The 12,773-nt window shown below is 42.8% G+C and overlaps 1 protein-coding gene across 3 annotated transcripts in view; it reads left to right on the forward strand.

The window, feature by feature from the left end:
* The first annotated feature begins 2,264 nt into the window (after positions 1-2,264).
* Positions 2,265-12,773, forward strand: part of ZNF445 (zinc finger protein 445) — a 28,266-nt gene continuing 17,757 nt past the window's right edge. Inside the window, exon 1 of one of the 3 annotated variants that reach the window (XM_077129616.1) lies at positions 2,265-2,351. Coding sequence is in view for 1 of the 3 variants with exons in the window: in XM_077129615.1 (XP_076985730.1) it covers positions 2,574-2,658 (85 nt within the window). In the remaining 2 variants the exon portion in view is untranslated. Of the gene's footprint in view, positions 2,352-2,431; positions 2,659-12,773 lie in introns of those variants that run through there. The other 2 variants (XM_077129617.1, XM_077129615.1) reach the window with 2 other exon arrangements.

Here is a 12,773-nt window from a genome sequence, read left to right on the forward strand (position 1 = left end):
CAGTTGTTAAGCACGCGGTGCTTTGTTTAACAAAACCATACTTCCTCTAGGAGCTCCCACTGGCATAGTCACCTCATTCATCTCTGTGTCCAATCTAATAACACATAGAATATTTGCCGTGACCAGCACGGCTCAGTGTTGGGACTGAAGGAAGGCGACGGGGAATTAAAAAAGAAAGATATAGTTAAAGCTGGGGCCAGGTGGGACTCGGAGCTCTGATTGAGACTCAAAGGCTCCAAGAGGTTCAGCACTGTTTATTTTATAGAGCTGCGAGGTAAACAGGTAAAGAAAGTAACAAAAGCACTGGGAAGGAGGAAGCACAGGTTGAACCATCTGCTTCCCTGTGCCCGGAGAGTCAAAAGTTACATGTTTCCCAAGGCTTCCTTCCACCCGAGACTCAAGCAGCTTTGCAACACTTTTGTGTTTTCAGGACATCAGGTGCCTACTCCCACAGAGACAGCTTTGCTATATCTGGGCAGTGAGCATGTGACCTCTGTGTCATCCTTGCCTGACAAGTATTGAGGGATGCCGGGGGTGCCTCTCCTAGAGTCCTTTCCACGATTCATGAAATCCCAGTATTCCTGTTGGCCTAAGAGCACCCACCTTGGGAATTCTTGCAAGCTCAGTGTCTCTATTTACATGTACTCCTATTTTGCATGTACACCACAGAGCTCTAGTTGTGTGGGTGTCCACATCCCTGATATCCTGCCCCCCTGGTGGATGGTCTCCCTTCTGCTTATGTGTCCTCAAAGAAAAGCAGAACAGAGCCTGGAGGTGGGCACGGCACATGTTATCCCTTCCTTCCCAAAGTTTCTCTGTCCTGTAGATGAATTAAAGTAGACCCCAGTTTTCCTTGCTTTAGACCTTTGCCTCCAATCCTTTTTCTCTCTTCTCCTCACTTTTTTTTCCTTTTCCATTCCTTCCTTTCTTGAACTTTAAGTGGCTTTAGTTAACAACCTGCAAGGTTTTCAAAGACAGCTCTCTAAATAATAGTTTCCAAAGCTGCCAAAATGATATTGCCCCAAATTCTGAGAACCTGAAAATCTGCCAACCATTCCAATCATGATTTTTGCAGCAATTACAGATAAAACTGCAACCAGAGACAAAATAACAACGCACCCTTCTCTTTTCTTCAGTTTATAATAAAATCCCCAATCCTGCTTTGGCTCACAGAGTTAGCTAATTCTGAGGTGCTGCCTGATGTTCATCAGCTAAATAAAGTCTCTATTTGACTTATTTAACTTTTTTTGCTTCCTTGACAGTATGGTTAGACTTCGTACTGACAGGAAATGGACATTTTTTCTGTCCAACATTCCTTTGAAAACATGAAGCTTGATATAATTCCCTGAATTAGAGGTGAACTATAACCCCTCCACAACCTGCAAATGGTTAGTACCAGGATGTGACTCCACAGCTGATACTACTGTGGGCCTTACTGAAAGAAAGAGCACACAATTCAAAACTGCAAGCCAATTTGGAGTCTTTATTAGCTGGCCGGCGACTACCTCAGAAACCTCCAAGAAGGAAGATTCAGAGAGCAGCCCCCAGAGGTTTTCAAGGTGAGCTAATAAAGGCTAACACCACATCCTGGTTCGCAGTTGCTAGCAAGCAAGCTTAATCACAGAAGCAGAAAAATGCCATTGGCTGTTGCCAAAACACATCCCGTTCCCTCAGTTTCCTAACAATGGTCATTGTTTAACTCTTGGGGACTTTCCCTGCTCGGGCCTGATTTATTGCTCCTGGCCCTCCACAGTGTGGAGTGTGGGGTGCAAGAGCAGCCAAGGAGGGACCTCTTCTCCTGCTCTTTTGGACTCTTTGTTCTATGTAAATAATAAAGTGGTCATTTGTTGAGACTCTCTGTTGTGCCTGAGCCTATGTTCTCATGATGCATTATACAGCAACTTGTCTCACTTGCTGTTCTTCTCTGGAGTAAGGCCTCAAGGGCAGCCTTATGCATACATTAGGAGGGATGTGCCAAAAGAGGCCAGTGTTGATGGGGCCGTACTGGGCATTCCAACTGAGGGGAATTGCGAAGTCCTTGGATTCAGCCTCTTTTGTGTCCAGCGTGGGGAATGGCGGCTAGGAAGGGAGGCGGCTGAAGGTTCTGGAGACAAGCCCAATCGTCCTGTCCTCCCGTCCTCCAGAGGGCGCTCAGCCACATGCTTTCTGCCACACGCCAGCTGGGGAGAAAAAGAGACTTTGACCCTCCCTGCTTCCTAGAGAGACCCTGGAGGGTCCAGGGCGGCGATGCGCCTGCGCAACCGGGCCAGCGTGGGTGGGTGGGGAGGGTTATGAGCCCAGCAGGCGGTTGTGGCTGCTGTCGGAGGATCGATGGACGGTCGCGGGGCTAGGTGAGTAGCCAGGTGGGGCGCTGGAGGTGTTGAGGTTGCTATGCGCGCGCGAGGGTCCTGGAGGGTGGCGGGGACGCTCAGCCCCGCCTGGGGGGCAGGGTGTGGCCCGGCCTCGAGGCTGCTCCACGGACAGGGTGATTGGGCTAGGTATCCTGTCCCCGCCGCGGGGAGGGCGTTATCAGGAACCTTTAAGCCGATCCGGGTCGTCCCGGCGCAGACAATATGGAGAAGCGGTTTCTCTGCGTTTTATCTTTTCACCCAATTATGCAAGTAATGCGCATTCGTTACAGACAATTAGATAAACCTGGTAAGAGTAAAGAAAGTGAAGGTATCCCCAATCTGTGGAGCACTTGTAAATCGTTTACTGTCAAGATATCAAACATCTTCTTCCTGCATAATTATTCAAACTCAATATACGTGTATAGATACATATTTTTAGCATGAAATAGGATTATACTATTGGTTTTTAAACTTGTATTCTCATTGTGATAAAATAAGCATAACATCAAATTTACCATTTAATCGATTTAAAGAGGTGTTAAGAACATTCATACTATTGATTTTTAAAAATTATCTTAAACTTGTGGAATACATTTGCTAATATTTTGATTAAAACTGGTGCTGGCATTATGACCACTAAAACAATTTTTGTATTATTAAAATCTATAAATAAAATTTTAGAAAGTGTATTTAAAAACTTCTTTTTGCTTTTTTTTTCTCGCAGTTTATTTTCTATAGTAGACATTTATATGGGAGATGTAACATAATGTTCAACAAGTGCTGTTCGGGTAGAAAAATCTTGTTTGTTAGGGTGATTGTCTTTGATGCAGTTTTAAATGTAAGACACAGCTCTAATCTAAAACAATTGTACTGTTATCTGACTTGCATTGGCCTGGATTCCTTCCTGATTTAAAATTTGGAAACTGTTTGAAATTTGAAAATGAAAACCAACTAATATTAGGTCCCTTACTTTGCAAAAAAGTGTCAGTGTTTGACACCCCCACCCCCAATCAAAATAAAAAAATATTTTGAATCTTTTCTTGTTCCAGACTCATTTTGTATTTTCCCTGCTTCAGTGCTAGAGTCAGCTACTTCTCCAAGGAGTCCTGGTTCCTTTTATTAAAGAGTGATATTTAGAAACCAAAATCTGGGACTAGGTTGGAGCTTTTTCTTATGATGGTGAAACAGTATAGATATTTTATTTTTCAGAGTGGTTGTAGGTTTAAAGAAAAATCATGCAGAAAGTGCAGAGTTCCTATATACCTCCTCCCACAGTTTTCTCTATTATTAACTTTTTGTATTAGAATGATACATTTGCTAAAATTGATAAACCAAAATTATTATAATTATTTTATTAGCTAAAGCCCATAGTTTTCTTAGGGTTCACTGTTTGTGTTGTATAGGATTTTAAAAATATATGTTTTTTTAGAATGTTTTTATTGTGGTAGCATATATACAATTTCCCATTTTAACTACTTTAATAAAGTAATACAGTTGGGTGGTGTTAATTACAACAATCATAGTGTTGTGCTACTGTCACCAGCAGCAATTACCAAAAGGTTTCTAAGCCTGGAAAAGAAACTGTACCAATTAAGCATTAACTCCCCATTTCCTACCCCACCCTGCTCCTAGTAACCTGTATTCTAATTTCTGATTCTGAATTTGCATATTCTAGCTCTATGATAGATGAGATTATACAGTATTTGTCCTTTTGTGTCTGGCTTATTTCACTCAATATGTCTTCAAAATTCATTCGTCAGAACTTCATTCTTTTTTTTTAATGGCCGAATAATATTTTATTGCATGGATCTACCACATTTTGTTTATCCATTCATCCCTTATTGACATCTGGGTTGCTTCTATCTTTTGGCTGTTGTGAATATTACTTCTGTGGGTAATCATTCTTATTTTCTTCCTTTTGCTCCCTTTGGGTTTAGTTTGCTCTTCTTTTCTCTTTCTCCAAGTGTGAGGTTACATTACAGATTTGAGATTTTTTTTTCTTAATTTTTATTTTGAAAACATATATGCAACCTAACATTTTCCCTTTTAATTACATACAGATTTATAATTCAGTGGTGTTAATTATATTCACAGTGTTCTGCTCCCGTCACTATCATCCTTTTTTTAATGTAAGCATTTACAGCTAAAAATTTCCCTCTCAGCATTGCCTTTGCTGCATCTCGTAAGTTTTGGTAGGCTCTTATTTTCATCTGTCTCAAGATATTTTCTAATTTTCCCTGTGATTTCTTCTTTGACTCATTGGTTAAGAGTTTATTGTTTAATTTCCACATATTTGTGAATTTTTCAGTTCTCCCTCTATTGATTTCTAGGGTCATTCCATTGTGGTCACAGAACATACTTTGTATGGTTTCAGTCCTTTAAAATTTATCCAAACTTGTTTTGTGACCTAACATGGTCTGTCTTAAGGAATGATCATGTGCATTAGAGAAAAATGTATATTCAGCTGTTGTTGGGTGAAGTGTTCTGTGATAGGTCTACTATTAATGTAGAATGAGCTACTTCTTTCACATTTGTCAGTATTTGCCTCATATATTTTGGATATTTGCTCTTAGGTGCATATATATATAATTGTTATATCTTCTTGATGAGTTGAATCTTTTATCAATATACAGTGTCCTCTTTTGTCCTTTTTAACAGTGTTTGACTTAGAGTCTATTTATCTATTAGTATAGCCACCTCCACTCTCTTTTGATTACTATTTACATGGAATGTTTTTTCTATTCTTTCATTTTCAACCTACATGTGTCTTTGAATTTAAGGTGAATCTCTTGTAAATAGCATATAAGGTCATGCTTTTTTAAAAATCCATGTATAAATAATATTTTAAGATTAGAAATAGGCACTAAAAACAGTCTTTCTTCAGTGGTGATTATCTTAGAAATGTGTTTGCTTATTGTCAGTTTATAAAATAAACCTGATGTCTACTCGTTCAAGTATATAGTAATAGGAAAATACAAGAACAAGAGATGGCCTAGTGGGATTTTAAAAGGAAAACAGAATGAAACAAAAAATCACGTTTCCCGTAAGGTGAAGAAGTAAAACAACAAAAAGAAGAAACTCTCCCTGAAAAATGTTAAGATGCTTGCTTGAAATTTCTCTGTTCTTTTTGTCATCGTTTTCTTTGTGGGGATGAAATTGGGTTGTGTAATGAATTTCTGGGAAAAGAGTCCTGAGGGTATGATCCAGTCCGGCTTCCTTCCCAGGCCTGGCTGTTCACAGTTGTGAGCTGTGGTGTTGATAACTGAAGCTCTTCTTCTGTCCTCAAAAGCTAGTTGGGGTCTGGGGAGGTGGGAGGAACCCTGCAACGTTGGGATATCTGAACTTGATTCTTCTGGCTCAGTTTACTTGGTCTGTTCCCTATGCCCTAGGTTTTTCATTTGGAGTTTGAAAGGCCCATGAGATCTTCAGCTTTATTCATGTTCACGATTGCAGAATATGGACTAACTTGTCTTTGATCGAAGAATTGGAATCCTTTGCCATATTCACAGGCAGTCACCCTCATTTTTCTGTTTGCCAATCTTCTCTGCCTGTTAGGAATACTCCATTGGCCTCTTTGGATATTTCTGCAGTAGCTGCTTTGAAACAGATGGGGTTGGAGGCATATTTTTGGTGCTAATTTCAAAATGGCTCTCAGTTTCCTGATAAGTCAGTACTATTTGTATTTCCCACTGTGTGCATCTCTTCAGAATTTTTTCTCTGGCCTCCTTCTCATCAACGTTCTCTTTAGCTCCAGTGCCAGATTTCTCTTCATCCTTAGCAGCATTCAGTGTGTCTTTCTAATTCTTTTCAAACTTCAGTTTTATTTGTTCTCCAGGCTGTTTTGCAAGCTTGGCTGTGCAAGTCTCTCTCCCTCTTTCTTCCGTCTTTCAGCTTCCTTTTGAGCAATGGTTTCTGCTTCCTCTTTGTGCCGCTGGAACTCAGCAGGATGGTCTGCTGCTTTTGCTCGCAGTGTCCGCTCATCTTTAGCCTTCTTTTGATATTGTGTATCTTCAAGTCTCTATAACCCCTCGGTTGTTTACTTTTATCACTTTCATTTTTCTTTACTCTTGTTTTCTCTGAAATCTTCTCTCCCTTTTTCACAGTAAGGCATCATTTCTCTGCCCAAACTTTAGCAGCTGCCTCAGCACATATAATCTCTGATGTAATTCTTTACCTGACTCTACTTGGCCCTTGAAGCAGGACTATTATGGTTCCTTCTTTGAGTTGGGTAGTGGTGTACGTTCTTGGTGTGAGCCTTCTTCAAAGCTTAGTTTACAGATCTTTTTTTTTCTTTTAAAATTTATATTGTAGTAACATATATACAAAATTAAGCTTCCCATTTTAACCACTTTCAAGTATAAAATTCAGGGGTGTTAATTACATTTACAATGTTATGCTACCATCGCTACCATTCATTACCAGAACAACAATCATTTTTTTTACAGTAGCAACAGCACTTGCTGAGAGCAGGGATGTTGAATATCAGTTATTGGTTTACAGCAAATGTAGGAGATGGTGCTTCGGTTTTAATATGAAAGGTGAAGGTAGTAGTTCTTTTTAATTTGCTTAGCAGTGGTGGGAGATGGAGGGTACCAGACATTTGCAGAAGTTGACCGACCATATGTAATTTGGCACACAAAGCAGTGGGGCTGCTTTGCAATGGGTACTATGACTTGCTGTCCATCTCACACTTCTTTGTAACCTCTGCAGCTCTTGTCTTCTGAGACATTAAACAATAGTCTTTAATCCGTCAGTCCTTTTTCTGGCTATGCATGAACAATTTCAGAGTCTGGAGTAGGTAATTGGTGTCTGGAATGGGGATACTTTCCACTTGTCAGTAATGTGGCACTTTTATAGGTAAAGAAAATTTAGGGGCAAGGAGATGACTGATGAGACTGCTTTCCAGAGGACTGAACCGAGAGTTGTAACAGAGAAATTCTGGAGAGTTGTAGGTAGTGTGGACAGACGTGACACTGTAAATGTAGAGTGTTTATTGGCAAGCTTTCTGTTACAACGTGGTGTCATAGAACCTGCCAAGACCATTTCCTGTTGCTGTTCTAGTCCGTTGTTGCATTCCCAGATTCAGTGAGCCACTGCTTTATAATGCCCTTTTTCTTCCTCTAATTTCCTTTTCTTTTTTCTCCCTATGCTGCCTGCTGCAACTTTTGTTTCTGGATTTTTTTTTTTTCCCTGTTTAGCTATGGGATTTTCATATATGCCCTTTATCAAGTTGGGGAAATTCTCCTCTGAGAGGTTTTTTAAAAAAATCATAAATAGTTATTGAATTTTGTCAAGTGTGTTTTTTGCATCAGTATGGTCATCTGACTTTTCCTTTTTAACCTGTTAACGTGGTGGATTACTTTGACTTATTTTCAGATGTTGAATCAGCCTTGCATCTCTGGGATAAATCCCACCAAGTCATGGATGTAGTTCTTTTTATATGTTGCTGTAATTTATTTGCTTATATTTTGCTAAGGATTTTTTGTCTGTGTATTCCTGAGGGATATTAGTCTGAATTTTCTTTCTTGGTACTGTCTTTGTCTAGTTTTGGTGGCATGGTAATCTGACTTCATAAAATGAATTGTTAAGTGTGCCTTCCTCTTCTGTTTTCTGAAAGAGATTGTGAAGGATTGGTATTACCTTCTTAGAAATATTTTCAAGAATTATCCAGCGAAGCCATCTGAATATGGGCTTTTCTTTATGGGAAGATTTTAAGCTACTGATTTCTTTTCTTATATTGGTTCTATTCTGATTTTCACTTTTTTTCTTGAGTCTGTTTTGGTATTTTTCATCATTTGAGGGCTTTGTCCATTTCATCTGAGTTTTCTAATTTGTTGGCATCTTTTTTTTTTTTTTTAATAATATGCCCTTATAATCCTTGTAATTTCTTTATGGTGGGTAGTGATTGAAAGGAAAGTGAAGGAGTGTAGAGGAGGAGCATGAAGGAACAGATCAAGGCAAGCTTTATTAGAGAGCCTGAGAGGGATGGCCCGAGGAGTCGTCAAGCCTGGAGGACTGACTGAACTAAGGCCCATGCTAAGGGGAGGAAAAGTGGCATATTTATAGAGCAGGGCTTGCTGAAATTGACAAAAGAACAATGTCCTTGTGGTTAAATGTCTGTGGTTAAATGTTTGGAATGTTTCGGAAATTGGAATAGGAGGTGGGGCTCCCTAGTTCGCCAGGGTGGGTGAAGTTCAATCAACCGCGAAAGGTTAGGTCAGTTTGTTAGTTCCATCATTCCAGACTCAGGAGGAGTATAAGAAGGGAGCGGGGCAGCATTGTCATATCTGGCTGCTTCTTGCTGACCAGGGGGCGTTGCTGGGGGAGATCCTTGGCAAGCCTGGAGGAGGAACATTGCTTTCACATGATCTTGAGTTGCGGCTCGGGAGGTGGCGATGATTCGTCTGGCAAAAAAATGTTTGCAGGAGATTAGCAAAGCCAGGAAGGAAAGAGAAAATTATTATAAGATATATGAGGGGAGTTATAAGGGGTATGAGCCAAGAGGGGAGATTTCCTAGGGCCCATAAGAAACTAAGTGAGGCTTGATCCCTGATTTTAGTAGCTAGGTCTCTAAGGCATTGGGCTCCATCTCAGACTAAGTGAAATTGGTTAGTATAAAAACAGCACTGTTCTTGGAGTAATGCACAGATGCCTCCGTGTGCAGCTGTTAAGAGGTTGAGCGCACGCCTGTTTTGGAAGACTACTGCAGCTAAGGAGTCTACTTGGTCCTGTAGAGCTATAAGCTGTTTTGAGATTTCCTGGAGGCTTGAAGCCAGTTGTGACAGGATGGTAAAGCTGTGTGACAACACACTAAGTCCTGCTGTTCCCGTACTTACCCAGAGAGGACCCCAAGTGTTGCTGGTAGGGGGATTAACTGGATGGCTCTTTTGATTTTTTGGGGGGTGTTCTGGACCAGGTTTGTGGGAATAGGGGTATTGGGGGGAATTAGGTTTATGTGGGGTGATAGAAAAGCTAGTGTGCATGTTCTTGTCTAGTTGGTGGGGAGACACAGGAAGGCATATGAACCACACACCCAGAAGGGTCCAGACGTGTAGGCCAGGCAGGGTAACAAACTAACACTGGAAACTGGGAAGAATTTACCTGCTCCTTTGTGTTTCGTGTTTTCCCTGATGTGCCAGCAGGAGATGGAGTGTCCAAGGGCCATGGTTGTAAGGGGCTGAAATTTTGTTGGGCCATAATGTTTGGATGGGGCGTTTCTTGTTGCAACATTAAGGTGTTAAGGTCGACAAAGTATCGAAGGTTTTCATGAATCGGGAGTCTCTGAGGAGGAGGAGTTTTGGGGTGTGTGTGGGGATTTGAGTTTGACCAAGGGTGGTCTTTAAGCCTGGTGTATTGGGGCGATGTCCCCTGCCCTGACAGTAATAGCTTCCAGGTTTGGTAGTTTCATTGAGTATGGTGGGGGGAGCCGTGATCCAAAGGTATGGGTTTCCAGGAATTCCTTTGATCTGTAGTGGTATTTGGATGTGGGATGTGGGGGCGAGAGGTATAGGGTAGTATTATACTTGGAGGAAACTAAATTTCCAGCTGGGGTTGTTTCCAGAAGAAAGGGATGGAACACACACAGTGGAGCCAGCTTGATGGAGGCGCTGCTTGTGGGAACTTCCATCAATGAACCAATCTGGGGTTCCCTCAGCGTGTGTGTGTCTGATGTGGGAAAGGGGGTTCTGGCTGAAGTCAAGGATTTCAGAGCAAATGTGGGGTGTGTTGTTAGGATGAGGGGGTGTCTGGGAGGAGAGTGGCTGGGTTTATGTTTTCACGTCTTTGGAATTTAACTTTTGGATCTAATAAATGAGCATGTATGAGTTGAATATGAGAGCGGAGAAGGGAGAGGAAGGCTCGGTTGAGGCTCATTAGGTCAGAGAGGGAATGAGAGGAAAGTAGGATGATCATGCTGTGTAAGGTAAGCTTGTTTGCCTCTTGAAGAAGAAGGGCTGCTGAGGCAAGGACCTGAAGGCAAAGGGGTCATCCTTTATAGTCCGAGTCAAATTGTTTGGATAGATACACTAAGGGGAGTAGGGTATCTCCAGCTTTTTGATAGAGAAGTCCAAGAGCTTGTCCCTTGCTTGAATGGAATAGAAGAGGAAAGGCTTAGGGGGGTTCGGTAGATGTAGGGTGGCAACTTTTTGAAGGGAGTTTTTTAGACTGGAGATGGCTATGAGAATAGATTTGGGAGCAAGAGTCTCTTCCAGATTTCCTTTGGTGGCTGAGTGTAGGGGTTGTGCTATGACGGAGAAATTTGGAATCCAAATGTGAAAGAAATTGAAGAGATCTAGTAGAGAGAGGAGGTCCCGTTTTGTTGATGGTAAGGGGGTACCTAGGAGGGCGGTTAGGCAATCTGGGGGATGGATCATGTTTTAGGGGTTAGCAGGAGACCAAGGTATTGGCCTGAGGTGGTGGTGAGCTTAGCCTTGGAGTGGGAAATGTGGTAATCCCAGTTAGCAAGGGCGTTGAGGAGGGCAGTGGTGTGGGCTTTGCTTATGTTTAAGGAGGGGCTATAAAGGAGAAGATCATCAGCGTATTGAATGAGGTGGCTGGGGTAGAGGTTGAGAGAGGTGAGATTGCATTGTAACGCCTGCTCGAAATAGTGTGGGCTATCCCTGAAGCCTTGGGGAAGGATAGTCCAAGTTAGCTGTTGTGAGACATGTAAGTTTGGATCGGCCCATGTAAATGCAAAGAGGGGCTGAGAGCACAGGTCAAGGGGGATTGTGAAGACGGCATCTTTAAGATCTAGGACCATGAAATGAGTGGTGTCGGAGGGGATGGTGGACAGAAGGGTGAAAGGGTTGGGAACAGCAGGATGGATGGGAGTGATAGCAGAAGGTCTTGAACTAGGTGGTACTGACCCAAGGTTTTCATATTCCCAGAATGGGTGTGTTATAGGGGAATGGATAGGGGTCAGAAGGTGAGACTTGAGAAGGTGGGAGATTAGAGGCTGGAGGCACTTAAGGGTAGAAGGAGAGAAGCGGTATTGGGGCACTGTTATGACGGAACTCATGTTTTGGAGTTTAATGATGGGGGAATGATGAGAAGCAATTTGAGGATGGTCTGTGTCCCAAATGGTGGGGTTGATGTGGGGGTTGGTTGAGGGGGTTTATGGGGTCTAGAGGTGTGGGGAGTGGGGAGTCAGCCTGGGATTGTTGTCCTGGTCCTGCTGTTTGGCGTAAAAAGACAGCAGTTTCGCATAGGGGTGGGATGTGAAGGGAGGCTTGAAGCTTATGGAGAATATCTCTTCCTAAAAGGGGGACTGGGCAAGTGGGGATGATAATAAATGAGTGAGTGAATGTGAGTTTTCCGAAGGAGCAGAGGAGGGAACGGGTTTTGTGGGAATAGGTTCTGATACTCCTACTATGGTCTGGATTCCTTTTATTGTGGGTCCCTTCCATGTATTCAGGAGAGAGGGAGTTGCCCCAGTGTCAACCATGAAGGAAACGATATGGCCGCCCACCGTCCCTTCTACCCTGGGCTCCCCAGGATTGCCACACTCAGTGACAAGGGCAATGGAGTCCGGGCTCCCTTATTCCAGTACCTGCGGAAAGGGGTTACTTTGGTTCTGTAAGTGGAAGACCTAAGGCCTTCAGGGGTGCCCTGAAGGCAATCCACTTTCCAATGTCCCCATTGTCTACAACTGGGGCATGGCTTGGAGGGAGGTTTAGGGTTTGGGTTTGGGTGAGCTTTTGCCCAGCGCCTCTGGTTGCCGCAGGGGAAGCAGGCCCCACCAGGTGGGTCTGTGGCTTTTTGCCCTTGGGAGATGGGAATCCAGGGTGTGGAGCCATGTCGAGGACCATGTAGGGCTGTGGCTAAGAGCTGGTATTTGGTCTGGAGGTTTTTTTCTCCTTCCCTCCTTGCCTCCTTGTCCCGCTTGTTAAATACCTAGAAGACGACATTGAGGAGTTCCTGTTGTGGAGTCCCTGTTGTGGAGTCTGTGGGCCTTGTTTAAGCTTCAGAAGCTTTCTTTGGGTGTCAGGGGCAGATTGACCAATAAATTGTATGTGGTGTATTGAGGTCCAAATTGGTGTATTTTGTTACAGCCTTGGTTAGTCTGGCCATAATGAGGGAGGGGTTTTCTTTGGGCTTTTGGGTAATTTCTTGGATTTTTTTCATAATTTACCTGACTATGGGTGTTCTTGAGCATTCCTTCAAGTAAGCAGGCTATCATGTGGTCCTTATTCTGAATCCCGGGGTCCCTGGGTTGGTATGTCCAATCCGGCTCATTGGTGAGGAGTGCCAGATCTGCAACTGGGTTAAGGTTTCTGTTTTTACCACGAAGCTGGTCTGCATATTCTCGGGAGATTGCCAAATGCGGCTCCACTCGTCCAGGGTTAAAGGTGGACATGAGGTTGTAATAAAGATCTGACCATGTAAGGAGGTAAGCCTGAGTAAGGTGGACGAATTCATTGCAAT

This window comes from Tamandua tetradactyla, chromosome 15 (genome assembly GCF_023851605.1).
Source record: "Tamandua tetradactyla isolate mTamTet1 chromosome 15, mTamTet1.pri, whole genome shotgun sequence".
Taxonomy (NCBI): domain Eukaryota; kingdom Metazoa; phylum Chordata; class Mammalia; order Pilosa; family Myrmecophagidae; genus Tamandua; species Tamandua tetradactyla.